This window comes from Stegostoma tigrinum, chromosome 24 (genome assembly GCF_030684315.1).
Source record: "Stegostoma tigrinum isolate sSteTig4 chromosome 24, sSteTig4.hap1, whole genome shotgun sequence".
Classification (NCBI taxonomy): domain Eukaryota; kingdom Metazoa; phylum Chordata; class Chondrichthyes; order Orectolobiformes; family Stegostomatidae; genus Stegostoma; species Stegostoma tigrinum.
Window position 1 is genome coordinate 39,520,648 of NC_081377.1, and position 27,060 is coordinate 39,547,707.

At 43.3% G+C, this 27,060-nt stretch overlaps 1 protein-coding gene across 3 annotated transcripts in view; it reads right to left on the bottom strand.

Moving 5' to 3' along the window:
* Window positions 1-274: 274 nt before the first annotated feature.
* The window catches only part of LOC125465014 (syndecan-3-like), a 244,739-nt gene continuing 217,953 nt past the window's right edge, over window positions 275-27,060 (bottom strand). For all 3 annotated transcript variants that reach the window (XM_048558047.2, XM_048558048.2, XM_048558049.2), the window contains 3 exons: window positions 26,423-26,922; window positions 17,166-17,460; window positions 275-10,463 (listed from right to left, as the gene is read on the bottom strand). In XM_048558047.2, the coding sequence (XP_048414004.1) occupies window positions 10,297-10,463; window positions 17,166-17,460; window positions 26,423-26,922 (962 nt within the window). In that variant the 3' untranslated portion in view covers window positions 275-10,296. The remainder of the gene's footprint in view (window positions 10,464-17,165; window positions 17,461-26,422; window positions 26,923-27,060) is intronic.

A 27,060-nucleotide genomic window follows, 5' to 3' on the forward strand; every position in this document is an offset into this window, starting at 1 on the left:
CACTGCATCTGCAGTTCCCATTATCTCTGGACCAAAGGATCTGTTTCTGCGCTGTATGATTCTATGACTATAAGACCTGTACCATTCCAGTTACTCTGATTCGCATGCAGTTCCAACTAACTGAGCTCACTGGCTCTTTTCTAGCTTTTATCCCCATTTACAACGCCTAGCATCACATATGTCCTCATTCTTCAATTTTTCATTAAATCAATTCTCTTTTCTCAAGGATTGTATATGAAACCTAAAAAACACAATTGCACTTAAAAACATTAAAGATGTTTCAATTTGTTTTTATTTCATAAATGGGCACAGCACAGAAATATAATTTTAAAAAACAGACAAAACCTTCTTTTTAAAACAATTCTCATGGCCAGCAACTTGGAATAAAACAGTTTACAAATTAGAAAGAAAGGTATTGGTAGGTCTAAATTGCTACAACTCTGCAAGGTATATATACAAGACAACTGAAATCCATGAATGATATAATTCCTGTTAAAAATATTTACATGCTTCTTCAAAAGGTGGAGTTATTAACGCACAAGATACAACTGGACAAATAATCAGGTGCTGAAGCTCCAATTTCTATTCAGTCCTCGTTTGCTGTGCAAAGAACCTTTGTAACATGAACATCATTTTCAGGGGCACAAATGCCAAGGTACACATTAATGCCATTAAAATTTGTACAGTTTTAAAAACTATTTACAGAATTGGTCAGAGGGCAAGATTTGGAGTGTGCTGATTTTTCTTTATGGATCCACAAGGTGGATTACACCCTTTCACTTTGTGGACAGAGTGATAAATCCCACAGAAACAGCACTGAGTGCCTTTAGCTCGGTTGTTAGGTGTGTTTATCATTTAGCTTTCATTTTAGGCTATCACAGGAGGACCATTTTCCCATCCTCCAGGCAAAATTCTAGTCAGACAGAATTCTACTTCGAGAGATTAATTATTTTTGTCTAGTGCTACTGAGGTAGCTGTGACAGTGATGTTATACAAAGCACAACAGCAAGTGTAGCCATTAACACTCAATAGGACATTGCCCACAGTTCTCAAGTCTCCCCATGACTTTGATGGATTTTTTTAAGCAAAATGAATCCTAAGGGGAGAAAAAATGAGAGGTATAAAAGTACCGTCCACTGTGGCAAAATGAGAATGTAGACAGATATTGAGATTTCCAGGCACTGCCTGTCATTCAGCCACATGGAAAAATAGGAGGAGATTTCCTTCTGGGAATTGAATGAAGGTGGAACAGTAGAAAACAAATGCATCCGGTTTGATGTGAAAGCCTTCCCATCCCACGCTGCACAGCTTCCAACTATTGTTAAGCGTTTGCAGTCAATTAAGGTTGAATAATTCTCATTGTAAAACTTCGACCACTGTGTTCACATCACTTTGTGGCCATCACATTAAAAATAAATTGAGTTGAATTTGGATTTCAGCCCTGCCTCAATCTCAATCCCATCTCAGCCTCAGGAAGGGTTGACCCAGCTTTGGCCCTTCATCCAGCCTACCTTCTCAACAAAACACCAGGATGAGAAAAACACGAGTTAGTTTGTCGGAGCACCTCAGTTCCAGTCACAAGTGGCCTGTGCTGCTGAATGCTCAATTTCATTGCAAGGCTAAGTATTCAACAGCACAAGTCACTTGGCCAAGTTTTTCTGCAACTTTAAAAGAAATTTCACAGTGTAAGAGCAGTGGGTTCGGAATAATTTGCTCTCCATCACTTTCCAACTCTCAGGACCAATGAGACTTCTTCAAAACAGAGAACAGAGCCTTCTTCAGTTGTTTTACCAAACTCAGGTTCTGGTGAGATTTCCCAAACCCAATGGGTTTGTTTTTTAATTGAATTGAACTGAATTGAATTGAATTAGCTTTGTTGTACTTACATGAATACAGAGAAAATTTTACAACTCACCACTTATGGCACCATCGTAAGTAAGGTACCTCGGTATAAATTCTTAGGAAAAAAGAAAAAATAAAAAAAATCCAGCATTACATACATTCAAAGGGACAAAATCATAATAATAAATTAGAAAACTAAAGAAATAAGAAGTTCAGAATAATTGGCAATCTTTCACGTTAATAAATGCATACGGTGTCAGAGAGTTGCTAAGCATGCAGCCAAGATCCAGTTCCCAGAATCCTGAATAAAACAGCAATGCACTGTGCAGGCACACCCCAATCTCAATTCATCACACCAGCCAGCACACACATCTCACCAACTGCATTTGGCCGACAGCAACAACAACTGGGACAGACACTGGAGTCAACTGTGTTGATGATGCCCAGATTTCAGAAAATGGGGCTGAACTGAGCTCAATTAAAAATAAAATACTGCAGGCGCTGGACATCTGAAACAAAAGTGGAAAGTGCCAGGGAAAATCAGCAGGTCTGGCTGCATCAGAAGTGAGAGAAAAACAGAGTTAATGTTTTGAGCCCTAAATGATGCTTCTTCAGAGACTGCACTTGAGTTCCTTCAGCACTTTCCTTCTATTTGCAAATATCTGTATTTCTTGACGATATGAAATATAGTAATTATGTGCTACTTAAGACAGAACACGAATGCAGGTTATATAGCTGCAACTGGATAGGAAAATTTTGTTTTTAAACTTCCTGTTCATTCTTCCGTCTGTTTTATTTAATTTCTATGAAACAGTGACATTAAATCAGCAAAAAATATCAGACGTCTGGAGAAAGAAACTCTGGATAAAAGCAGTCAGAGGTCATTCAAAGATTCTGCTTATCGGTTAGTTGAGTACATTCACACTCCATTAGTTAATGACTGAAGTAATGGATGGCTTGAGGGGACAAAGGAACCTTTCCCTCTCTCAATGAGAACTTGCTCTAAAGTTTCCAAACAAGAAATTGCCAACACTATGCCTTTATTCCAAACCTATTACCCTTTACGCTTTGAGATTTTGTTTTGAAACCACAAACAAAACTTGTCTAAGTCTCCTCAAGATGATTTTGACTTGGGAAACCATGGCAACATTTCAAGCACAGTTGCCTCATTATTTAGCCAGGACAATCACAGGTTACCACAGACTGAGTTCTGTTGGTAAGGGTCAGGACCCCACGGTAGTGACTTTTTCTGGCTCCCAGAACTGTGAGAGTTTCAATGGTGTGTTGGCTGGCTGGAGTCATGGACAACTTGTGGGCCATCAACACAGTCTTGCACCATCCAGTTAGGAGTCGTCAGCGGGCTGCAAATATTATTGATGGTAAACATAGCCCCAGCGTGGGAGGGAGGTTGGCTGCCTCTGCTGTGCCTGAACTGGAAGTGTAGGCAGCTACAGAGACTTGAATTTGAGAGGGAGGGCCACAGCAGGTAGGATGTAGATGAGGAAGAGGCTGCAAAGATTTTCTCAAACCCCAGCACTCTCTGAGGCAACCTGGGTACACTGGCAGCCCTTGCTTTCCTTAACTACAGGCTTCCCATTGCTAACATCTCACCACTCACCCAATGTGCGATCTGGATGTCTCTGGGAAGGTTGGAATGGTCTGACTAAAGGCAGCCCAATTTGATCACCTCTGTCAACTGCTCTGTGAATGCTGCTGGGTTGCTAGCTATCACTGTTGGGAAGCTGCCTGTTGCCTGTTGTGGTGGAAATGGTCCGTGGATGTGACGGTCTGTTCCCCTGCCAGCATCCCTGCCCCACCTCCAGGTTTTGCTACGAATAGGAGATCAATGGAACCCATGATGCTGGGGAAACTTTGGCCAGTATCTCTCTCCTGACACTCATCTCGAAGCTTAATGCAGTTGCTATGACAGCTGAAAACACTTAATCATAGAATCATAGAACCCATACAGTGTGGAAACAGCCTTTTGGCCCATCATTCTGCACTGACTCTCTGAAGAGCATCCCACCCAGACCCACCCTCTTCCCATATCCCTGCATCCACCTAACCTGCACACCATGGAGCAATTTATAGCATGGTCATTCCGTCTAATCTGCATTTCCTTGGACTATGGGAGGAAGCAGGAGCACCTAGAGGAAACCTATGTAGACATGGGGAGAACATGCAAACTCCATCCAGACAGTCAGACAAGGCTGGAATCAAACCTGGGTCCCTGGCACTGTGAGGTGGCAGTACTGACCACTGAGCCTTTGTGCTTCCCCTAACTCAATATCACCTCAGGGTAAAAACAATCTGTTATTGCAACCAATGTTCCATTTGAGTTTGATCCCCCACTAAATAAATGAGGTAGGCAGAAGCTCGAATGCCAGCACACTCGCTGTAGCTCAATAAATAAAGAAGGGTGAGTTGCACTTGTTAAAAGCTCTGTCATCTCCAAAATTATACCTCCCACACCAACATACAGCTGGGCATGGTCAATGGAATGGTACAGAGTGGGGAGAAGGGGTCACTTCACTTGGGGGACAGCCTTCTTGTCTCAGGTGGCACCAAGATGCCATGTCATCCTTCCTTCTGAGCCACTTGCCTGACAGAACATGGCAGCCTGAGCCCCCTCTTACTCAGGTCAAAAATCCCTTCTGGCCCTAAATCACTAAGACTTATCTTTCCGAGGTGACCCATCTGCTCTCCTGATCCCCTAAACCCTGTAAATTTCTACCCTGTGCCATTTTCAAACCCAATCAAATGTATTGATGATTGGTAAAACCTGGATGACTGACACCTCAGCGATACCTGTGTGAAGGCTTGCCATCATTGATCAGACCATCGACTATAGGAGTTTGGACATCATATCGAGGGTGTACAGGATGTTGGTGCGGTCACTTTTGGACAACTGTGTGCAGTTCTAGGAAGGATATTATTAAAGAATATCGAGGAAGGATATTATTAAACTGGAGAGGTTGCAGGAGAGATTTACCATGATGTTGCCAGAAATGGGGAGGTTTGAGTTATAAAAATAGGGTGGATAGTCTGGGACTTTTTTCACTGGAGTGTTGGAGGTTGAGGGTGACCTTATAGAGATTTATAAAATCTTGAGGGACAGAGAAAAGGTGACTAGCAAAGGTTTTCTCCCTAGGATGGGGGAGCTCAAAACAAGGGTCCACATTTTTAAGCTGAGAGGAAAAAAAATTAAAAGAGACCCAAGGGTCAACTTTTTCACATAGAGGGTGCGGAATGAGCTGCCAGAGGAAGTGATGGATGCAGATACAGTTACAACATTGAAAAGACATTTGTACAGGCCAATAGGAAAGGTTTGGAGGGATATGGGCTAAAGGCAGGCAGGTGCGACTAGTAAGACATGTGAGAAACTTGGACAGCATGGACTAGTTGGACTGAAGGGCCTGTTTCTGTGCTCTATGACGATATGACTGTAACTGGCCCCGCCTGATAGTCAATCAAAGAATTTTCTAATTTCTCAATTGTAGGAGGGCAGAGGAATGTAACCTCCCATCAGTGGGGATATTAAACAAGCTGTGTATCCTCACTATGTTATTAACTTAGCCTTTAAAATCAATCAGCATCCGTGATAAAACATGAATAGCAGCAGCAATCGGGTATAGCTGACTACAATTGGATACCTCGATGCACCTGTAAGGTCCATTAGGTTTTACTGTTCAACGCTTCAACGTGTGATAACAATATTGACGCTGTCTAATGTTCCAATTCAAGTATGATTTTCCAGAGGAGTCAATTGTTGTGTGGCACGGTGATAGCAAAATGAAGTTTTTACGAGTTGCCAAAGAAACTTGCCAGTCTTGGGGCTGGTCGCAATCGGATCAGGAATCCACATACTGGACTGAACCACTGCTCCAGCTTCCACCCCCAGCACATCCGAGACACCGACATGAATAAATCCATCTTGCCAAGTGCCCCCACCCACGACCCTGTCAACGACAATACGGAATAACAGGAGCAGAAATGCATCAGGCTCTCTCTCTCTCTCTCCACTGCAGCGTGAAAATATTCTGGAAAAGAGCAGTTTCTAAATCCCAAGGCAAATTTTGGGGTAAGATTCAAAAAAGATCTTAGTGGAAGCAAAGGATTTATGAAAACGGCATCTTCAATTTGTGAAGGCTGAGCTTTTATCTATGACCCTTTTAAGTGACTGTCTGATCAACTAGGGGCTAGAGTCACTCACCCTATACATTCCCCTGTGCTGCATACTGAAGCCAACTAAAGGTGCCTGACACCTGTGTAGGTTATTGTCTGTATAAATCAGTGCTTATATATCAGATCAAAATCAATGACAGGAGTGACTTTGCAGTATATTCCCAGTGACAGGGATACAGTGATAAGAGATAAAGTCAAGTGAGAGAAGACTGGCTTGGTACATATTCACAAACACAAACCATCGGGTCTGTGCGTTACTGTGATTAAACCGTAATGTGGTTAGATCAGGAATGACGAATGCAATTCATTTTCCCTTCCACTCCAAATTCCATTTAGTCCATTGTCTGAACTGTAATCTGGTTGATCAGTTAACAAATTAGTTTAACCTGAATGGAAAGCTGGAAGCAGCCAAATTTGCCTTTGAAGGATAAATATGACATGCATTTGTTTTTCGCTTTCTATTATCCTCCTCACCATCATCTCGCCAGTTATAGTGCCTGAAGAGTGTAGGAATGGAGACAAGATGATGCCATTTTGTGAATGGTGTTCATGCATGATAGTGTGACCCTTTAACAGGAACTCATTGAGACTCTCTGATTACATCCACTAAGTGTGAGCTGTATCTTGAGTTTAGATTCAAAACATACTGTAGTTTTATTTAACAGCATGACTAGAATTGGAGGCTGTGTTGAAAAAGATTTTTTTTTTAAAAAAAGCATTATCAAGAAAAGAAATTTTGGAATTCATATCCTGGCCTCTATAAATTCTGAGAGAACCTTAAGGAGTAATATCCAAGACCAATTAAGCTGTCAGTCTTTATTTCGTAATTGACTTTCAGGATTGAACTGGAGGAACTTAGTTAGTGCACTGTCCTGTGACAGGCTGTGCAGGGAGTGAATAATTTTGTCCTCTGTGGAGATGGCAAATGAGGTGGTGTGAAGGCGAAACAATTGAGCCCGTTTGTCCAAGAGAGAAACCCACCACCTTTCCTCACCCACCTCTGTGGTTACCGTCTGGGTAAAAAGGTCCCATGGGGGAATTTCAAATGCTATTTCCTGTAATCAATGTGTTCAGAGATGTTATTACACACTGCTGGACCAGTTAGGACCGTAACCCGGGCCTCATAGGTCAGAGGTACGGGCACTGCCATGGTGCCACACAAGCTCCAATTTGAGCTACTTCCAATTAACAGCAATTAAGACTCTTGAGTAGTCATTAATGGACATTTAAAAAAAACTCAATTCTCCACCTCCAGAACCACGTGCCACGTAGCGGATAAGTTAGCTGGTTTCCCAGCACCCTGGTATTGAATTAGGGTGGAGTACCTCCAATTTCACCAAATTGGGGCCAATCAGAGGCATGGATAATGGGGGGCTGGTTGCCTTTGAAAGCCAGCCGTCCCCCACCTTTTCACTGGACCTCATTGACTGCCCTCACCACATGTCAAGAAGATCAAAATCACATGGCTGGATCACCCACTCACATTGGTGGCGGTTGACAGACTTTTTAGGACCCAAATGCTGCTGTCCTCTGATTGCCTGTCTCTGGGAGCCAGGTGGTTAGCAGTGGGGCCCATAACATCCTCGCTCTTGCCTGTCAGTTCTTAGTGAGGGTGAGTTATTTCGACAGTGGGGATGGAGTGTTAGTCACTGGCTAACACACTCACCCTCCCACTTAGATGAGAAATAGGAAAATCTCAGCTGTGTAGCCCTCGGGTAAAAACGGCTTGGACAACAGGAGCTAATTGAACCAGGGAGTACCAACATGACACACTTCTCATTTTAACATCATACATTCTGCCTGTCTGTCTGCTTTTTCCCTACTACTCCGCTATAAATTCCAGTCCACACTTTGATTATGGAAAGTGTCACTGTAATCTTTACTCTGTTTTCATTACACAATTTTGCCAGTGACGGCACTGTTGTGTTTCCACTGGCGAAAAATACAATTACAATCCGACAAGTTTACATTACAAATTTGAAACATACAATTTATAATGGAAAAGCTGACAAAGTGTATTAAAGTGGTTTTCTATATTATTTGTAGCTACCACTTGGCTGATACCAACGTTCACACTACTTAAACCAAATTAAAAGTGACAAGGGTCTTTAGATTAAACTCAAAGGAGATCCTCGGACACTGTGTTCATATTGTCCTGATATTGGTATTGGGTAGGTAGAGCCACTATAGCTTCAACCAAAAGTTAATTCCAGCAACATTACTGTCAAGAAAGATTGTAATAAGGAAGGTGACAATTGTTCGGGTTTTCTGAGATTATCAGTCACATCTTCAGCGATTTCCCCAGGGATAAAAGGAGAAACCATTAACATTGGATCTTAAACCAGACAGATGCAGCTCATCCAATATTCTGCAGGCCAAAGGCAGATTGAATTTTGAAAAACTGGTTGAAGTCTTGAACCAATGTTGTTGTCTTGACCTTGCTTATTCCACATGTTGACAGTCAAACTGCACATTTTGCTTCTGTGTTCATTTCACATTTCTGATGTTGAAATCTCTCCTATGCTCCAAAACCAGATGTATCCTGGAGACAATCTCAATGGTCCAGATGTAAATTTCTCAATGCATTCACTGTATTAGATTTCTCTATCTGCATCATACCTCCCCAGGCAATATGTCAATTCAACAAGTCCAATGCACTCCAAATCCAACTGAATAAACTTTACTGATCATGCTACATTTTATGAGCCATTATTGTGGCTAATTAACTTTAACCTTTTTGTTGGTTCTATCTTTGATATTTGACATACTTCAAGAAACAAAGACATTCAGATGGCAAGAGATTAACGTTTACTCTCAGCAGGTTTGCCACATGGTCTTACCCAATTTTCTCATAGATACATCAAATTGTTCCTACAGTTCCCCAAGTCTTGTGTGTTCAACACTCTTCTGATTCATTTGTGTTGAAGTCTTCAACACTACTTCCTCTTATTAGGTCGGATACAGGAGAGGTCGTTATTTGTGAGACGAGGCAATCCCAATGTTTACAGCAAGGACAAAGAGCCTATTAATATTTTGGCACTGGAAATCGTCAAGGTACATAGAGTAGAAGAGTACTATCTAGTGATACAGTTCCCTCGCTTTTGTTTTAAGGGGGTGAATGAAATAGGTGAGAAGGTGGAAACAGAAGAGAAAGAAAGAAAGACAGGGAAAAGAAAGGAGTCTGAGAAAGAGAAACAGAAAAAGAAATTTTGGCAACTGAGAAGGGCAACCAGAGATGGGTTGTAGAATAACAGAAGTGGAATGGGGAGAAGGCTCCCACCACTCACTCACATCTTTTCTCAGTGTTTTCCTCCCAAGGGTCGGATGCAATTCATTCCAAAGGTAGCTACTGTAATTGCAGAATGTGACACATTCAGAGATCGTGCTCCAGACTGAGCCGCAATTTTGCAGGGTGGATTTTTTTTGCTTTTTTTGTTGTTGATTGTGATCATAATTCCATCCCTCAAATCAAATTCTCCCAATCCTTGGCTGAATCACAGGGAACAAGGCGTTAATGATAGAAAAACGTTTTTCAAAGCGAGTCTTTTTTTTATTCAGTCTGACACAAACGTATCAAAAATTCAGCAACATTAATTTAAGGATATATTTCGTGACCTTCAAACCTCAGCTACGTTATCAGAATTTAATACTCTTTCATTTAGCTTTCATACAATTTCAGTACAGTAACTCTATAGACATCAGATATTGATTGTCTATTTTCAGAGGGCAGTCAAGCACTTTCACGTGTGTATATTTTATATATATATTACATGTATTCAAGAACAGAAAACAACAGATAACATGGTACCAAGATATTGCTCACAGAATTTCTGAAGGTTGGAGAACAACCTTTGACACTGCACTACTGTTTAAATCAGATACAAAACATGACCATTTTAAATGAGCAAAACTGACTTTTTCAAAAAAAGCTATTTTCTCTTAATTATATGAGCCTTCAGCACCTCTCAACCTCTAGGACTATTGCCAATGCTCTGCACTATACATAAATTCTAATGATGTGTGGCAGTTGTCTATAAGCAGTTGTGCTTTGCATTTTATAGCCACTTAGTACAGACTCCTTTAGAAGGCTTGGCTTGGACAACGACAGGAAATTCAACAACACACGTGAGAAAATACCAGCATTAAAACATGACTGCTGCTCAGCAGAATTTTACTCGAGTGACATTATTTGGGATCATTACTCTTTTTGTTGTTATTTCAGAAACAATCTGTTGACAGTCCAGGCAATGAGAGGCACTCTTGATTTGTTTATGCATAGAACTCCTCCTGTTTCTCAGGTTTTTGGTAAGCTATGCTCGCCTGCTTCGGCTCTTCCAATGTGTAGCTTCCCTCGTCCTTTTTCTTCATTCGATAGATCAATAGCATGACCAGGAAGGCAGCAAAGAGTGCTCCGACCACCCCCCCAACGACCACCGCTGTGCAGGAGGAAATGGAAGAGTGTTAATAATGCAGTTTACCTCCCATACCATTGAACAAGGGGAGTCAAGATTGGTGCAGTCTCCAGGTGGAGGTGGGTCATGGAATGGAACAGATTTGTACCATTGCATGTAGATTGAATTCACTCCCATGGATCTGAAAGCACAGAATGAAGCCATTCAGCCTACTGCGTCTCTGCCAGCTCTTTGAAAGAACTACCCATTTAGTTCCTTCGCAGCTGCTCTGCAAATTCTCCTTCATAATGATATATCCATTACTGTTAAAGATACGGTTGAAATTGCTTCTATTGTCTTTCACTTGCAAGAATGCATTTCAAACCTATCCTCTGCATTTAAGATATTATTCTACAGTTTTGTCAAAATTATCCAAATTGTTCTTTGTCCAAGAATTTGGGAAACAGGAATGCCTTATTTATTTATTCATGGGATTTGTGTGTCACTAGCTGTGCCAGTGTTTACTGCCCATCTCTCATTGTCCTGGAGGAAGTGGGATTGAGCCACCGTAGCCTGCTGTGCGTAGATACACCCACAGCCCTGTGAACGGGCAGCTCCCTACGTCAAACTGATCAGAGCAGCGGGGTTTCTCAGCTCAGGCCAATGAGTTGGGAGCTTTAGAAATGCAATGGAGGAAGATGTAACTCACAGTTCTACAAAATTAGATCAAAGTTATGAATTTGAAACAAGATATTTGGTCTAGCTGGTCCATGCCAATAGTTATGCATCACAAACATCTCGTCCCGTTCTCTTCTTCATCTTATCCTTTCAGCATAACATTCCTTTCCTTAATCCCTCTCAAATTTATCCAGTTTCTATACTATATTCCTCAACCACTCCTTGTGCCAGCAGATGGCACAGGTTCATCAAAGTTCCCTTTATTGGTTTGTTTTGGTGACTAATTTATCTTCACAGCCACAAATTAGGGGAGAGTTGGCCGGGTGGTATTATCACTGAAATGTTAATCCAGAGACCCTAGTAATTTTATGGGGGCCATGGTTCAAATTCTGCCTAGGCAGATGGTAGAATTTGATAAATATCTGGAATTATGAGTCTAATGATGACCATGAATCCATTGTCAATTTTCCAGAAAAATCCATCTGGTTCACTAATAATATCCTTTTAGTGAAGGGAACTGTCATCCTTACCTGGTCTGGCCTACGTGTGACTCCAGGCCACAGCAATCTGCGTGGCTCTAAACTGCCCTCTGGGTAATTAGGGACAGGGCAATAAATGCTGCCTGGATAGTGATGCTCATGTTCCATGAATGGACATAAAAACAGGTCTTTAGAATAAAATTAGATCATTCTCCAAGAATTTGTGATAAATCCAGTTTTCTTTAAATATTATTACAGATATTTTGTTATATCTAATTACACATTTATGAGGTTTGATGATATTTTGGTAATACGTAACATATTACCATTATTAAATGTCTCAAAGATTTATTGGCATTCTTTTGTTATACATGGAAATACTTCAGCCAATCTGTGTCAGCAACATCTCACTGACAAGAAGCTAAATAACTGAAGGCGTTAATGAAGATCAGTGTTGGTCTGAATAGAATCAGGAATGAAGGATATCAGTTACGTGAAAAGACTTGGAGAAGCTGGGAATTGCTTTTCTTGACATAGAGAAGGAATGTATAGGATTCAATAAGGACAAAAAAAGGAAGTTTATTGCAGCTATCAAGGGCTAATAATAGCAGAAGTCGTAGAGAAGTGTAGAAAGTGCAGAGGGTTATCTAAAAAAGAAATTAGGAGAGTGTAACATTGGTAATTAAAAGCTAGGATAATCTTAAGGCGTTTTATAAATAGCAGACAAGACAATGGCCAGGGAAAGAGTGTGGCCCATTAGGGATTAAAATGGTAATGTATGTGTGTAGCTGGAAGATGTAGCTGAGGTTTTAACTGATTACTTTGTTTCTGTACTCACTACTGAGGAAAAGAACGTAGGTATAGAAATCAGGGAGGACATCTTGAACTAATTAAGCAGGGTAGCATGAAGAGGCTGGGTTTGGTGGTTTTGGCGGGCTTAAAATTGGGTAAATCCCCAGGCCCAAATGAGGTCATACACCATCTATTTAGACAACAGGAAGATACATATGAGTTGGGTTGAACAGTGACAAACGGAACTTAATCTTGAAAGTGTGAGGTGATGAATTTTTGGAGATCGACAGGTAAGGGAATAAATGGTAGGATCCTGAGTAGTACTGATGATCACAGGGTTATGAAGGCATATGGGATACTTGGCTTTATTACTGAAGGAATTGAATGCAAGAGGAAAGAGGTGATGATGGAATTGTTTACAATGTTAGTCAGGCCATAACTGGAGTACTGTGTGGAGGTTTGGTTGACATATCTCAGGAAGGATGTAACTGCACTGGAGACTGTGTAGAGAAGATTCACCAGGATGTTGCCTGGGCTGCAGCAACTCAGCAATGAAGAGATAGCTGACACACTCAGGCTGTTTTGGAGCAGAGAAGGCTGAGTAAGGATCTAATTGAGGTGTGCAAAATTCTGAGGGGCATAGATAGGCTCAATAGGAATAAATTTCTTTCTCAGCCAAGAGGTCAATAATTGGAAGGCATAGATTTAAGGCAAAGAGCAAGAGGTTTAGAGGAGATTTAAGCTGAATTTGTTTCGCCCAGGTGCTGGGGGCTGGCATCTGGAACTCCCTTTCTGAAACAGTGGTGAGGGATGGGAACCATCACAACATTTCAGAACTATTTAGATGAAAACTTGAAATGCACCAACAGTTAGGGGCTGAGTGCTGGGGAATGGGATTAAAGAAGGATAGGTGCTTGATGACTGGCATGATGGGCCAAAGGGCCTCTTTCTATGGCGTAATACTGATGCCTCTATGTTAAGAAAAGACTTGATAGAGAAATTTAGAATAGTGAATAGATTCAATATGATTATTTAAGGAGAGCCTGATGGAAATGTACTGAGTCTGAAACATTATTATTTGGGAGAAGGCATTCCTACAGTTTCAGAATGGACATTCACAGCTGACCCTAGAGGAACCTGTCTGTGGGAGCTCACAGCAGAGGAGCAGCTAAGTGCAGAGGGTGTTGTGTATATGGAATGAGCTGCTAGAGGAAGTGGTGGATGCTGGTACATTCACAACAGTTAAAAGGCATCTGGGTGGTTATATGAATAGGTAGCTTTTCGAAGCATATGGGCCAAATGCTGGCAAATGGGACTAACTTTATTTAGGACATCTGGTCTGCACAGAGAAGTTGGACCAAGGGGTCTGTTTCTGTGCTGTACAACTCTATGACCATGACTTTATTGTTTTATTTTGTCATCAAACTGAGAAAGTTTCTGGATGAAATGGTAAAACATTGTGAAACTGCACAGCAATCAGTAAATTGTTGGGCTTTTCCCCTGTACTTCCAATACCAAATGGGAGAGCAATTAGACGGTTTATTTTTTTCCTGAAATAATGTCAATTCTGTAAGAAGTGCTCATTCTGTTTTCTGATGTACTTTATCCAATATATCAATACAAAAGAAATGTGAGACCACATATTTTTCATTTCCACCATCCAGTTCTTTAAAACAGAAGCAGCGTTTATCAGCTCGCTGTGGACAAATACATCTGACGGCAGAGAAAGAAGAAACATATAAAAGGACATTCCCAATACACCGAGTCATAAAATTAATATGGCACACAAGAGGTTATTTGACCCATCAAGTCTATACTAGCGCGTTCCAGACCATTGTTTTATCCTTGTAATTCTGTAAGTTTATTTACCCCAAGTGTTTAGCCAATTTCTTTTTGAAATCATTTGTCATTTCAACCACCCTCATAGGACATAAATCTCAGGCACAACCACTTACTACAAGAGAGAGTTATTCCTCACATGCCATCCACATTCCTCCAAACCAACCTTTTACCAAAAATCTTAAAACTGCATCTCCTAGTTCTTGTTCCATCAACTAAGGGTGGCACGGTGGCTCAGTGGTTAGCACTGCAGCCTCACAGCGCTAGGGACCCAGGTTCAATTCCAGCCTCGGGTGACTGTCTGTGTGGAGTTTGCACATTCTCCCCATGTCTGTGTGGGTTTCCTCTGAGTGCTCTGGTTTCCTCCCACAGTCCAAAGATGTACAGGCTAGGTGGATTGGCCATGCTAAATTGCCTGTAGTGTTCAGGGGTGTGTGGATTATAGGGGGATGGGTCTGGGTGGGATGCTGCAAGGGGCAGTGTGGACTTGTTGGGCCGAAGGACCTGTTTCCACACTGTAGGGAATCTAGTCTAATGGAACTCTCTTTTGTCAATTTTATCTCAACCCTTCATAATCTTGTTAATCTTGACCAGATCTCTCCAATTCCATGGAGAACTATCATTCTCCATTTGAATCTTGTAGCTCATTTCTGGAACCATTCTGGTCAATCTCCACTGCACCCTCTCAAGAGCCCTTACAGTCTTCCTAAAGTGTGGTGGCCAGGGCTACATAAGACACTGTTAATTTGTTCATAAGCTGTGGACAACACTGGCAATAGGAACACTTGATGTAAATCTCTCACTGTATATTGCACCGAATAGCTTTTAGAGGGCAATTAAAAGTTAACCACATTGCTGTGGGTCTGGAGTCACATGTAGGCCAGACCAAGTAAGGATGGCAGATTTCCCTCCCAATTGGACACTTGGATAAGCATATGGACGTACATGGAATAGTGTAGGTTAGATGTGCTTGAGATCGGTATGACAGGTCGGCACAACATCGAGGGCCGAAGGGCCTGTACTGTGCTGTAATGTTCTATGTTCTATGTTCTAGTGAACTAGAGATAACAAGATGTAGAGCTGATTGAACACAACAGACCAAGCAGCATCAGAGGAGCAGGAAAGCAGACGTTTTGGGTCTAGACCCTTCTTCAGAAATGAACTAGATGGGTTTTTACAACAATCAATGATTGTTTCTCAGTCACCTTCACTAGTTTACAATTTTAGATTTGTTAATTGAATTAAAATCCTCTGTTTGCTGTGGCAGGATTTGAACCTATTTATTAACTTGGGCCACAGAATTACCAGCCCAGCGACATTACCATAAAACCATAAGACATAGAAGCAGAAATTAGCCCTTTCAGCCCATCGGGTCTGCTCTACCATTCGATCATGACTGATAAGTTTCTCAACCCCATTCTCACACTTTCTCCCTATCACCCTTGATCCCCTTGACAATCAAGAACCTATCCATCTCTGTCTTAAACATTCTCAATGACCTGGCCTCTGCAGCCTTCTTTGGTAATAAATTCCATAGATTCACCACTCTCTGGCTGAAGAACTTTCTCCTTATCTCTGTTCTAAAAGGTGTTCTCTTCACTCTAAGGCTGTACACTCAGGTCGTACCAATGGAAGCATTTTCCCAACATCAACTCTGTCTAGGCCATTCAGTATTCTGTAAGTTTCAATTAGATTCCCTCCTACATCCTTCTAAACTCCATTGAGCATAGACCCAGAATCCTCAAATATTCCTCATATGCTAAGCCTTTCTTTCCCGAGATCATTCTTGTGAAACTTCTCTGGACCTACTCCAGGACCAGTACATCCTTCCTGAGATATGGGGCCCCAAACTGTTCACAATATTCTAAATGTGGTCTGACCAGAGCTTTGTAAAGCCTTAGAAGTACATTTTTGCTTTTATATATTAGTCATCTCAAAATAAACGCCAACATTGTATTTACCTTCGTAACTACTGACTCAACCTGCAAGTTTACCTTTAGAGAATCCTGGACTAGGCCTTCCAAGTCCGTTTGCACTTCAGACTTCTGAATTTTTTCCTCATTTAGAAAACAGTCTATGCCTCTAATCTTCCTTCCAAAGTGCGTGACATCATAATTTCCCACATTGTATTCCATCTGCCACTTCTTTAACCACTCTGCTAACCTGTTTAAATCCTTCTGCGTAGATCCTTCTTCTGAAGAAATGTCTAGGCCCAAAATGTCAGCCTTTCTACTCCTTTGATGCTGCTTGGCCTGCTGTGTTCATCCAGCTCTACGCCTTGTTATCTCAGATTCTCCAGCATCTGCAGTTCCTGCTCTCTCTAAATCCTCCTGCAGCCTCCTCACCTCCTCAAAACTACCTGTCCCTTCACCTATCTTTGTATCACGTTCAAATTTAGCTAGAATGCCCTCAGTTCCTTCATCTAGATCACCACTGTACTACCACCTTCCCCATAGATATTATGGCATAACTAAAGCTTTATAAAGGTTCAATATAATTTCCTCACTTTAGTACTCAGTATCTCTACTTACGAAGTCAGACTTCACAGTACTCACTATGCCTTTCACAGTATCTTAAAATTCATTTAGGAGTTTTTCAACTTAATTTTAAAGGCTGACTTTGCAAAGGAAGGCCGAAGCAGAATGAACTTGCAAAATACACTGAATGATACATCTGACCACATAATCCATTCAAATTGAATTTCCTCCATTTAAAACATGCTCAAGGCTTACCTCCTTGAACAAGTTTATAGACACTACTCTGAGTGTATTGGAGCTCCTGTAACCTGGGCTGTGGTGCCCTTTGAAGCAACACTTGGCATAACGGTCTAGCTATTCAATCTGCACGACACTAGCTCTAAAGTCAAGGCTACCCTGCATCTGGGGCAATACCACAATGATACATCACTGTGTCCTCAGTATAATCTGTGCAGCAAAGACTACTGAAGGAATCAGCTTACCTACTAAAACTTCTTTCCTCTCCAGTATGTTTTTCTGGGGTAATTGTGCAGCTGAAGATGAGCTCCCCGAATCGATTGCATTGTCTATCATATCGGGGAGGCCGTTCATCCCAGTACCCCTACTGATTGGTTGTGTGACGACAGCAAATACTTCATTATTTGCCTCTGGATTTATCACTTCCCCTTCCTCGGTGATTTCAAAGTCTCCACTGGGACCTCCTGCAGCAAGAGACTCCACTTCGTTGTTGACAGTTGTCCCTTTGACTATTTCACTGGAATCATCTTTCTGTGTGTGCTAATTTTTGAAAGAAAAAGTGATTGGAATTGTTCATTAAAAAGCAGATTCATACCCACGTCCCTTCAGATTTAGCTTGCTATGAAAATGACAGTGTTGGCAAGAAGTAGAAAGAAACAAACCCTCCAATTTGGCTTTCCTGCTTTCAAAGTGCACAATGCTTTATTCAAAGGCATTTGGTGGTGGTGGTGGGGTGGGGGTGGGGGGGGGGGGGGGAGAGACTCATTTTAGTCATTCTACCCTGTCGCAGTATGACTCACTGACTTCAATGCATGGTTAAGTTGGATTTATTGCAAGGTCAAGATTGCTGTTTAGTTCCTCAATAGATGGAATAAGTTGCATTTGTGCCTAGAGTTGAAAGATGTGAAGCTAGAAAATCCAGCAGGTCAGACAGCATCTGAAGAGCAGAAAAGTCAATATTTCAGGCCGAAACCCTCCATCAGGGCTCGCATCACTCTTGTGCCCATTTAGGTGGGAAGCAAATTCAGCAGCGCTCCTGATACCAAAGGATCTCAATTGATCCTTTAGAATTAAGTTAAAATTGCTCCCAAACATCTGTCTGTCACCACGATTCAGACGTGGGCCAAGCCAGCAAATGCAAACAAGCTACAGAAAAACAAAACCTGAAAGAACTGCAGATGCTGCAGATCAGAAACAAAAACAGAAATTGCTGGAAAAACTCAGCAGGTCTGGCAGCACCTGTGGAGAGAAGTCAGAGTTAACATTTCGGATTGAGTGACCCTTCCTCAGAACTCGGAATGCCAACAAGCAACTTGACAATGCATCCTGTCCTCTGTACAAAAAAAACTGTTAGCGAAGGGAGTTCTCAGCACATTCCAAAGAACTGAGAAATACAAAATTGAGGGGCTATAGCACAATCACTGGTGGGAGGCTGTAAATACACATAAGGACTTCAACAGATAGCTTTGAAGGCAGGTTATTTTTTTCTAATCAACATGTGCAGAATGTTATTACACACACCTAGAGCAGGTGGGATTTGAACCTGGACCTCCTGGTTCAAAAGTAGGGATGCTACCCACTGCAGGAGAAAAGGGTACTAACTGTTAGGCAACTTGACCCTGATTGGCCAAGGTGTTGCCATGAGAAGGTAATGAAAGAGTATGGTCTCTCCAGTGATTATAATTTGTTGTGATTATTTGAAATTCCACATTCTTGCGTTTGTCTAGGTGATTGAAACAGGAACAGCTTTGACAACAATATTCAGCAATAGTCAGGATCAGAAATACAAGCACAGATCAGCGACAACGTTTGCAAGGAAGCTTTTCGAAGCTTGTCTACCTCGACAACTTCTGTGAACTGCTTTTTCCTCATTCTGAAGAGGATTGTATAAAAAGTTAGAGATGCAGACAATCCTGAGTTCCCTTAGAGCCATGTCTCCATTCACAGGGGAGAGTCTACTCATGTTTCTCTAAAACTTTACAGCTGCTGTTAATCCCAGGATTATACACGCTTTGACAAGAAAGACCACACAACATCAGAGAAAGCTTTGCAATCAAATCCATTCCAATATTGGGAATGCCCCTCATTAATTCATTCAAATGTTTTACGAGTGGTACCTAAGTGTGTAGGGAATTCTGGTAGGGGAGTTAGGCCTCACTGTCCTGATTACAACCCCAACTTCTTTTTAGTAGCTACTTGTAACATGCTAATGTGCTTCATAGGAATGATTAATCATAGACTCATAGAGCTGCACAGCATGGAAACAGACCCTCCGGTCCAACTCGTCCATGCAAACCAGATATCCTAAAAAAATCTAGTCCAATTTGCCAGCATTTTGCCCACATTCCTCTAAACCCTTTCTATGCATGTACCCATCCTGATGTCTTTTAAATGTTGTAATTATACCAGCCTCCACCACTTCCTCTGGCAGCTCATTCCATACACGCACCACCCTCTGCATGAAAAAGCTGCCCCTTAGGTCAAACATACTAAACACCTTCTTCACTTTCCGGTCACCTAGGACTCCACTTTCAAGGAACTATGGGAATGCCAAAGTTCTTTGTTGAGCAACACTCCCCAGGACCATACCATTAAGAGTATAAAGTTCTGCCCTGCTTTGTGTTTCCAAAATGCAACACCTCACGTTTATCTAAATTAAACTCCATCTGCCACTCCTCAGCCCATTAGGCGACCTCATTCATGGTGCCATGGTACTCTGAGGTAACCTTCTTCTCTGTCCACTGCACCACCTATTTTGGTGCCATCTGCAAACATATTAACCATACCTCCCAACCCACCTCCCATGTTCAGACCCAAATCATTCATGTAAAGGACAAAAAGCTGTGGACCCAGCCTCAATCCTTGGGCAACACCACTGGTCTCAGGCCTCCAGTCTGAAAAGCAACCCACTACCACCACTGGAGCACAGAAGCTGACGTTTCGGGCCTAGACCCTTCATCAGAGAGGGGGATGGGGGGAGGGAACTGGAATAAATAGGGAGAGAGGGGGAGGCGGACCGAAGATGGAGAGTAAAGAAGATAGGTGGAGAGAGTATAGGTGGGGAGGTAGGGAGGGGATAGGTCAGTCCAGGGAAGACGGACAGGTCAAGGAGGTGGGATGAGGTTAGTAGGTAGCTGGGGGTGCGGCTTGGGGTGGGAGGAAGGGATGGGTGAGAGGAAGAACCGGTTAGGGAGGCAGAGACAGGTTGGACTGGTTTTGGGATGCAGTGGGTGGGGGGGAAGAGCTGGGCTGGTTGTGTGGTGCAGTAGGGGGAGGGGACGAACTGGGCTGGTTTAGGGATGCAGTGGAGGAAGGGGAGATTTTGAAACTGATGAAGTCCACATTGATACCATTAGGCTGCAGGGTTCCCAGGCGGAATATGAGTTGCTGTTCCTGCAACCTTCGGGTGGCATCATTGTGGCACTGCAGGAGGCCCATGATGGACATGTCATCTAAAGAATGGGAGGGGGACTGGAAATGGTTTGCGACTGGGAGGTGCAGTTGTTTGTTGCGAACTGAGCGGAGGTGTTCTGCAAAGCGGTCCCCAAGCCTCCGCTTGGTTTCCCCAATGTAGAGGAAGCCACACCGGGTACAGTGGATGCAGTATACCACATTGGCAGATGTACAGGTGAACCTCTGCTTAATGTGGAATGTCATCTTGGGGCCTGGGATAGGGGTGAGGGAGGAGGTGTGGGGGCAAGTGTAGCATTTCCTGCGGTTGCAGGGGAAGGTGCCGGGTGTGGTGGGGTTGGAGGGCAGTGTGGAGCGAACAAGGGAGTCACGGAGAGAGTGGTCTCTCTGGAAAGCAGACAGGGGTGGGGATGGAAAAATGTCTTGGGTGGTGGGGTCGGATTGTAGTTGGCGGAAGTGTCGGAGGATGATGCGTTGTATCCGGAGGTTGGTGGGGTGGTGTGTGAGAACGAGGGGGATCCTCTTTGGGCGGTTGTGGCGGGGGCGGGGTGTGAGGGATGTGTTGCGGGAAATACGGGAGACGCGGTCAAGGGCGTTCTCGATCACTGTGGGGGGAAAGTTGCGGTCCTGGAAGAACGTGGACATCTGGGATGTGCGGGAGTGGAATGTCTTATCGTGGGAGCAGATGCGGCGGAGGCGGAGGAATTGGGAATCGGGGATGGAATTTTTGCAGGAGGGTGGGTGGGAAGAGGTGTATTCTAGGTAGCTGTGGGAGTCGGTGGGCTTGAAATGGACATCAGTTACAAGCTGGTTGCCTGAGATTGAGACTGAGAGGTCCAGGAATGTGAGGAACGTGCTGGAGATGGCCCAGGTGAACTGAAGGTTGGGGTGGAAGGTGTGGGTGAAGTGGATGAACTGTTCAAGCTCCTCTGGGGAGCAAGAGGCGGCGCCGATACAGTCATCAATGTACCGGAGGAAGAGGTGGGGTTTGGGGCCTGTGTAGGTGCGGAAGAGGGACTGTTCCACGTAACCTACAAAGAGGCAGGCATAGCTGGGGCCCATGCGAGTGCCCATGGCCACCCCCTTAGTCTGTAGGAAGTGGGAGGAGTCAAAAGAGAAGTTGTTGAGGGTGAGGACGAGTTCGGCTAGGCGGATGAGGGTGTCGGTGGAGGGGGACTGGTCGGGCCTGCGGGACAGGAAGAAGCGGAGGGCCTTTCACCAGTTTCAAAATCTCCCCTTCCCCTACTGCATCCCTAAAACAGCCCAGTTCGTCCCCTCCCCCCACTGCACCACACAACCAGCCCAGCTCTTCCCCTCCACCCACTGCATCCCAAAACCAGTCCAACCTGTCTCTGCCTCCCTAACCTGTTCTTCCTCTCACCCATCCCCTCCTCCCACCCCAAGCCGCACCCCCATCTACCTACTAACCTCATCCCACCTCCTTGACCTGTCCGTCTTCCCTGGACTGACCTATCCCCTCCCTACCTCCCCACCTATACTCTCCTCTCCACCTATCTTCTTTACTCTCCATCTTCGGTCTGCCTCCCCCTCTCTCCCTATTTATTCCAGTTCCCTCTCCCCATCCCCCTCTCTGATGAAGGGTCTAGGCCCGAAACGTCAGCTTTTGTGCTCCTGAGATGCTGCTGGGCCTGCTGTGTTCATCCAGCCTCACACTTTATTATCTCGGATTCTCCAGCATCTGCAGTTCCCATTATCTCTCCACTACCACCACTGTGTGTCTTCTACCTTCTGTATCCAAATGGCTAGTTCTTTCTGTATTCCATATGATCTAACCTTGCTAACCAGTCTACCATGAAGAACCTTGTCGAATGTCTTACTGAAGTCCCTACAGATCACTTCCACTGCTCTGCCTTCATCAATCCTCTTTGTTACTTCTTCAAAAAACTCCAGCGAGTTAGTTCTATTGAACTACTTTTGATATTGAGCTGTTACAAGAATTGTTAGGTCAGATAATCAAATCTGTGGTCTAAGATCGTGCATGTGCTACAAGATGTACAAAGGGTCCTGTACATTGACCGCTGTCATCTGTGGTTGTGTCATAGTAACATATTTGTCTATCTGGAAGGACTGCAGCACTTTCAGACATCCTGTCTTTTGGGCAGTACATTAAATCAAGGTCCCAGCAATAGAATTGGATGCTTCACTGTGTTATGTCGAAGGAGTTATCCACAGTATTCTAATCAGGTAAGTATTCCTCAATCAAAACCACAAAGGCCTGTTTAAAAGCACTTTGCAGTTTGTGGGAGTTTAGAACATAGAACATAGAACATAGAAAAGTACAGCACAGTACAGGCCCTTCAGCCCACAATGTTGTGCCGTGGAATAATCCTAATCCAAAAATAAAATAACCTAACCTATATTCCCCTCAATTCACTGCTGTCCATGTGCATGTTTACTGCTGTGTTTTTCTACATTATAGCAGTAACTACACTTCAAAAGTACTTCACTGACTGTCAAGCATTTTGAGTCTCCTGGTGGTGATGAAAAGCACCATAGGAATCTATTTTTTAAAATTACTCATTACTTGCAAGCAGGCTTGGATTGGCCTGCGATGCCTTTCACAGTTAAATATCCTGCTGACACCAATGCCCCAGTTGACAATGGAAGAAAAGTTGGTGCAAGCATTAGATTCATGGAGTGAATTGAGATGTTGCAGCATCTATTCTTTTTAAAATTCTTCCATGGGACATGAGCTTTGCTGGCTAGGTCAACATTTGCTGATGTCAAGCTAGAATAATGGTGACTATGTAATGATCGCTGGCTGTCCTAAATAACCCAGCTCATTCACTGAAGTCTTTCAGGGAAGGAAATCTGCCATCCCTGCATGGTCTGTCCGACATGTGACTCCAGACCCATAACAAAGTGGTTTGACTCCTGATCGTCCTGTGAAACGGCCCTAGAATGTGACTCATTTCAGAGGAGAATAAATGTTGGCTCAAGATTAACTTTAAAAAAAACAAGCACACCCAAAACACTGTTAGGGAGGGAATTCTAGAATTTGGACACAGTGACAGTGAAGGAACGGAGGTATATTTCCATGTCGGTATGGTAAGTGGCTTGTGGGGAAGCTTGCAGGGGCTGGTGTTCCCATGTATTGGCTGCCCTTGTCCTTCTCCATGGAAGTGGGTGTTTGGAGGATGCTGTTGAAAGAATCTTGGCAAAGTTGCTGCAGTGCATTGCTGAGAAGTGAAGGGAATAATTGTTTTAATCGGTGGATAAGGTCTCAATCAAGAGAGGCTGCTTTATCCTGGAAGGCATCAGGCTTCCTGAGTGCTGTTGGAGTTGCAACTATTCAAGGAAAGTGCGAGTATTCCATCACACTCCTGGTGTGTGCCATGTAGATGGTGGACAGGCCTTGGGGAGTCAGCAGGTTACTCACCGCTAAATTCCAAGACTCTGGCCTGCTTTTAAAACTAAAGTATTGATATAACCATTAGAGGAAGCATTCAAAATTACATACAGCACAGAGAATTATAGCACCCACAGCACAGGGCCATTTAGCCCAACTGCTCTTTGCTGGGACAGAAACAATCCATTCAGCCCAATTAATCTTTGCTTCTGTCAATACTCCATGAGCCATAACCCTTTACTTATAACCTCATCACTATTGCCCTTGATTCATTCTTCCCACATGTGTTTATCTAGCTTTATGTAAGTGTATCTGTGCTGTTTTCCTCAGTTAGTTCATTTGGTGGTGTTGAATTCACGCTGTCACCACTCTCTGGGTTAAAAAAATGCAGCATTCCTTGTTGATGTTGTCAGGGACCATTTTATTAAATATTTTTATATTTATTTTAATTTTATGGGCTCTCAGTTTTGACTCATCAAATTGATTGGAACATCAGAACTGGAGGAGGCCATTCAGCCCATTGAGCCTTCCCTGTCATTCTAGATCACGACCAATCATCTTCTCAATGCCACTTTACCACATTATCGCCACATCCCTTAATCTCATTAATGTCCAGAAATCTATCAATTTCAGTCTTGAACTTAATGGATGAGCTTCCACAACTTATTGGGGTAAAGAACTTGAAAATATTCACCAGACTCCAAATGCAGCAATTCCTCCTCACCTCAGTCCTTAATGCTCCACCCCTTTGGGGGAACATCCTAACTGTTTCCACTCTGTCATAGCCTGTAAGAATTTTCTGCGTTTCATTGAGATGCTGGTAAATTCATCAGATGGGTGTTTAGCAGGAGGAGATGAGGGCATTGTTTGAATGTAAAACTTGGGAACTTTTCAATCCGCAAAACTCTTCCTGAAACATCCCCCTTCTTTCTATACCTTAACAGATCAACAGGGAGCCCATTGTAACAGATCAGCTCGGGATTCTTCCTAAGGTTGGTGGCCAGTGACCAGTGGGGTTACAAAGTAATCAGTGTTGGGACTGCAACTGTTTACAATGCATATGAATGATTTGGAGGAAAGAAGTGAATATACTGTAGCCACATTTTCAGACCACACCAAAATAGGTGAAAAGGCAGATTGTGAGAGGAATGCAAACAGTTTATAGAGAGATATTGATAGGTTAAGCTAGTGGGAAGATGGAGTATAATGTGGGAAAATTTGAAGTTGTTCATTTGGAAGGGGGAACAAAAGAACAAAATATTATTTAAATAGAAAAGAAATGCAGAAAGCTGCAACACAGAGGTACTTGGGAGGAACTTGTGCATGACATTCAGAAAGCTAGCACACAGGTGCAGCAGGTAATCAGGAAGGCTAATGGGATACTGGCTCTTATTTCTTGGCAGTTGGACTAGGAAAGTGGGGAAGTTTTACTATAACTGTTCAAGGTGCATGAGCAATTTTGTTTTCCTTATTTAGGGAAAGATATAATTTCACTGGAGACAGTTGAGAGAAGGTTCACAAGGAAGATTCCTGGTATGGAGGGATTGTCTTATGAGTAAAGACTAAACAGATTAAGCTCTATTGATTGGAATTTAGGAAAATGAGAGGTGATCTCATTGAAACAAATAGGATTCATAAAGAGTTTTTGACAAGCTAAATGCCGAGACGATATTTTCCCTCATGGGAGAGTCTAGAGCCAGAGGGCATTGTCTCAGAATAAAGGGGCACCAATTTAAGACTGAGGTGAGGAGGAATTTCTCCTCCTGAGAGTTGAGAGTCATTGGTACTCCCTGCCACAGAGAGCTGTGGGAACAGAGTCCTTGTGGATATTTAAGGCTGAGATAGATAAATTGTTGATCAGTTGGTGGATCAAGGGGCATTAGAGAAAGAGAGTAGATGTGAGGAATGTTGGATCAGCTGTGGCCCTATTGAATGACAGAACACATGAGAGGCTGAACTCTCTATTCCGATCCTGTTTCTTTTGGTCTTAACTCGGGACCCATCGTAACAGGTCATCTGGGTGCCGTTCTAATTTCTATTGCATGAAAAGTTCAGGAGACTTGCTTCCACACTCAGTTGGGATAGCATTGCCATGTTGATCACCCTTGACCCAAGTATGGAGTGTATCTTTCATTAGACTGGGACCTTGTCCCCTTTATCCAACCCACAGGGTTACAGTTCAGATAGTGTCAAAGACTGTCTACTTCCCCATCATATTCTCCATGATACATTTCTCAAGAATCATCTCTCAGGTGCCTCCAGCCCTTTTACAAATTGAAAGGTCCTCGCAACATGTGCTTTCTGTAGGCAGTAGTCATAAGCAGGGCCCTAGGCCTGACCAACTTTATTTTGCTCCCACCTCCTGGAAATTATATTTGTTCACAATTCTAATGCCATTTTAATTCCCAAGTATAGTCTTCTAAAACCCATACAGTTGATATGCAAGTAAGAAGACAAATAAATTATAAGCATTTGGGGTTCTAGAGTATGCTGCACAAGGCAGTTACTAGGTTCCAGTCAGAATGAAAGAATATACAAATTCTTGTAGTCTGCACTCTTACAGGGAGGTTTATTTCTGCAGTTGTGCACTCTGCACAGGCTCTAAACAAGCTCATGAACTGGCTGACGAACCATCAGTCAACTCTCAAAGGGATACTGTCCCAGCTATAATTTGTAAACTAGAGGCTCTAAGGGGTGAATTATTTAAATGTTACGACTTACCTCTGTGATGTAAGGGGCATGCGAGAGGGTTTTCCAAGTGCTCTCTGTGAAGCTTGCCAATGATGCTCGGCTTGTGTGTGGATCTGCTGTTGACGCTGGTCTGGCCACATCAGTGACTCTTGTGGCACTCCTCGTGATTGGCCGCACTGTGGTTGCTGCTGCAGTAGCGAGTGGCACAATGGCGATGGTTCGGGCAGTCGGCATGGCAACGGTGCTGGTACTGGTGCTTGTTGTGGTGCTTGTGGTCGTTGTCAGCATGGCCGTGGTGGAGGCAGCGGCTGGCATCGTGATGGGGACTGGCGCCATTGTCGTGCCGGCTGCCACAGTGAGAGCGGAGGCGGAGGGTGTGGGTGAACTGGCTGCGCTACCACCTGCCAGGGCAGTACTCCGGAAGGTGAAGGCCATCGGCTGGAGTGAGCCCAAGGAAGTGGTGGAGGGTGGAGAGGTAACTGGCCGGGCCATACTGGTGGTAAACCGCAGCTCAGTGTCGAACTCAAAGTCTGAAAAGAAACACAAGCACTGAGTTAAATCTGATGGTCATGGATTGAACAAACCATGGATGGGAGAGCCAAAGAACAGAGGGATGCCATTGCACTCATTGTGACTGTGCTAGCTCTTTGAAGGTGCATCTGTTTAGT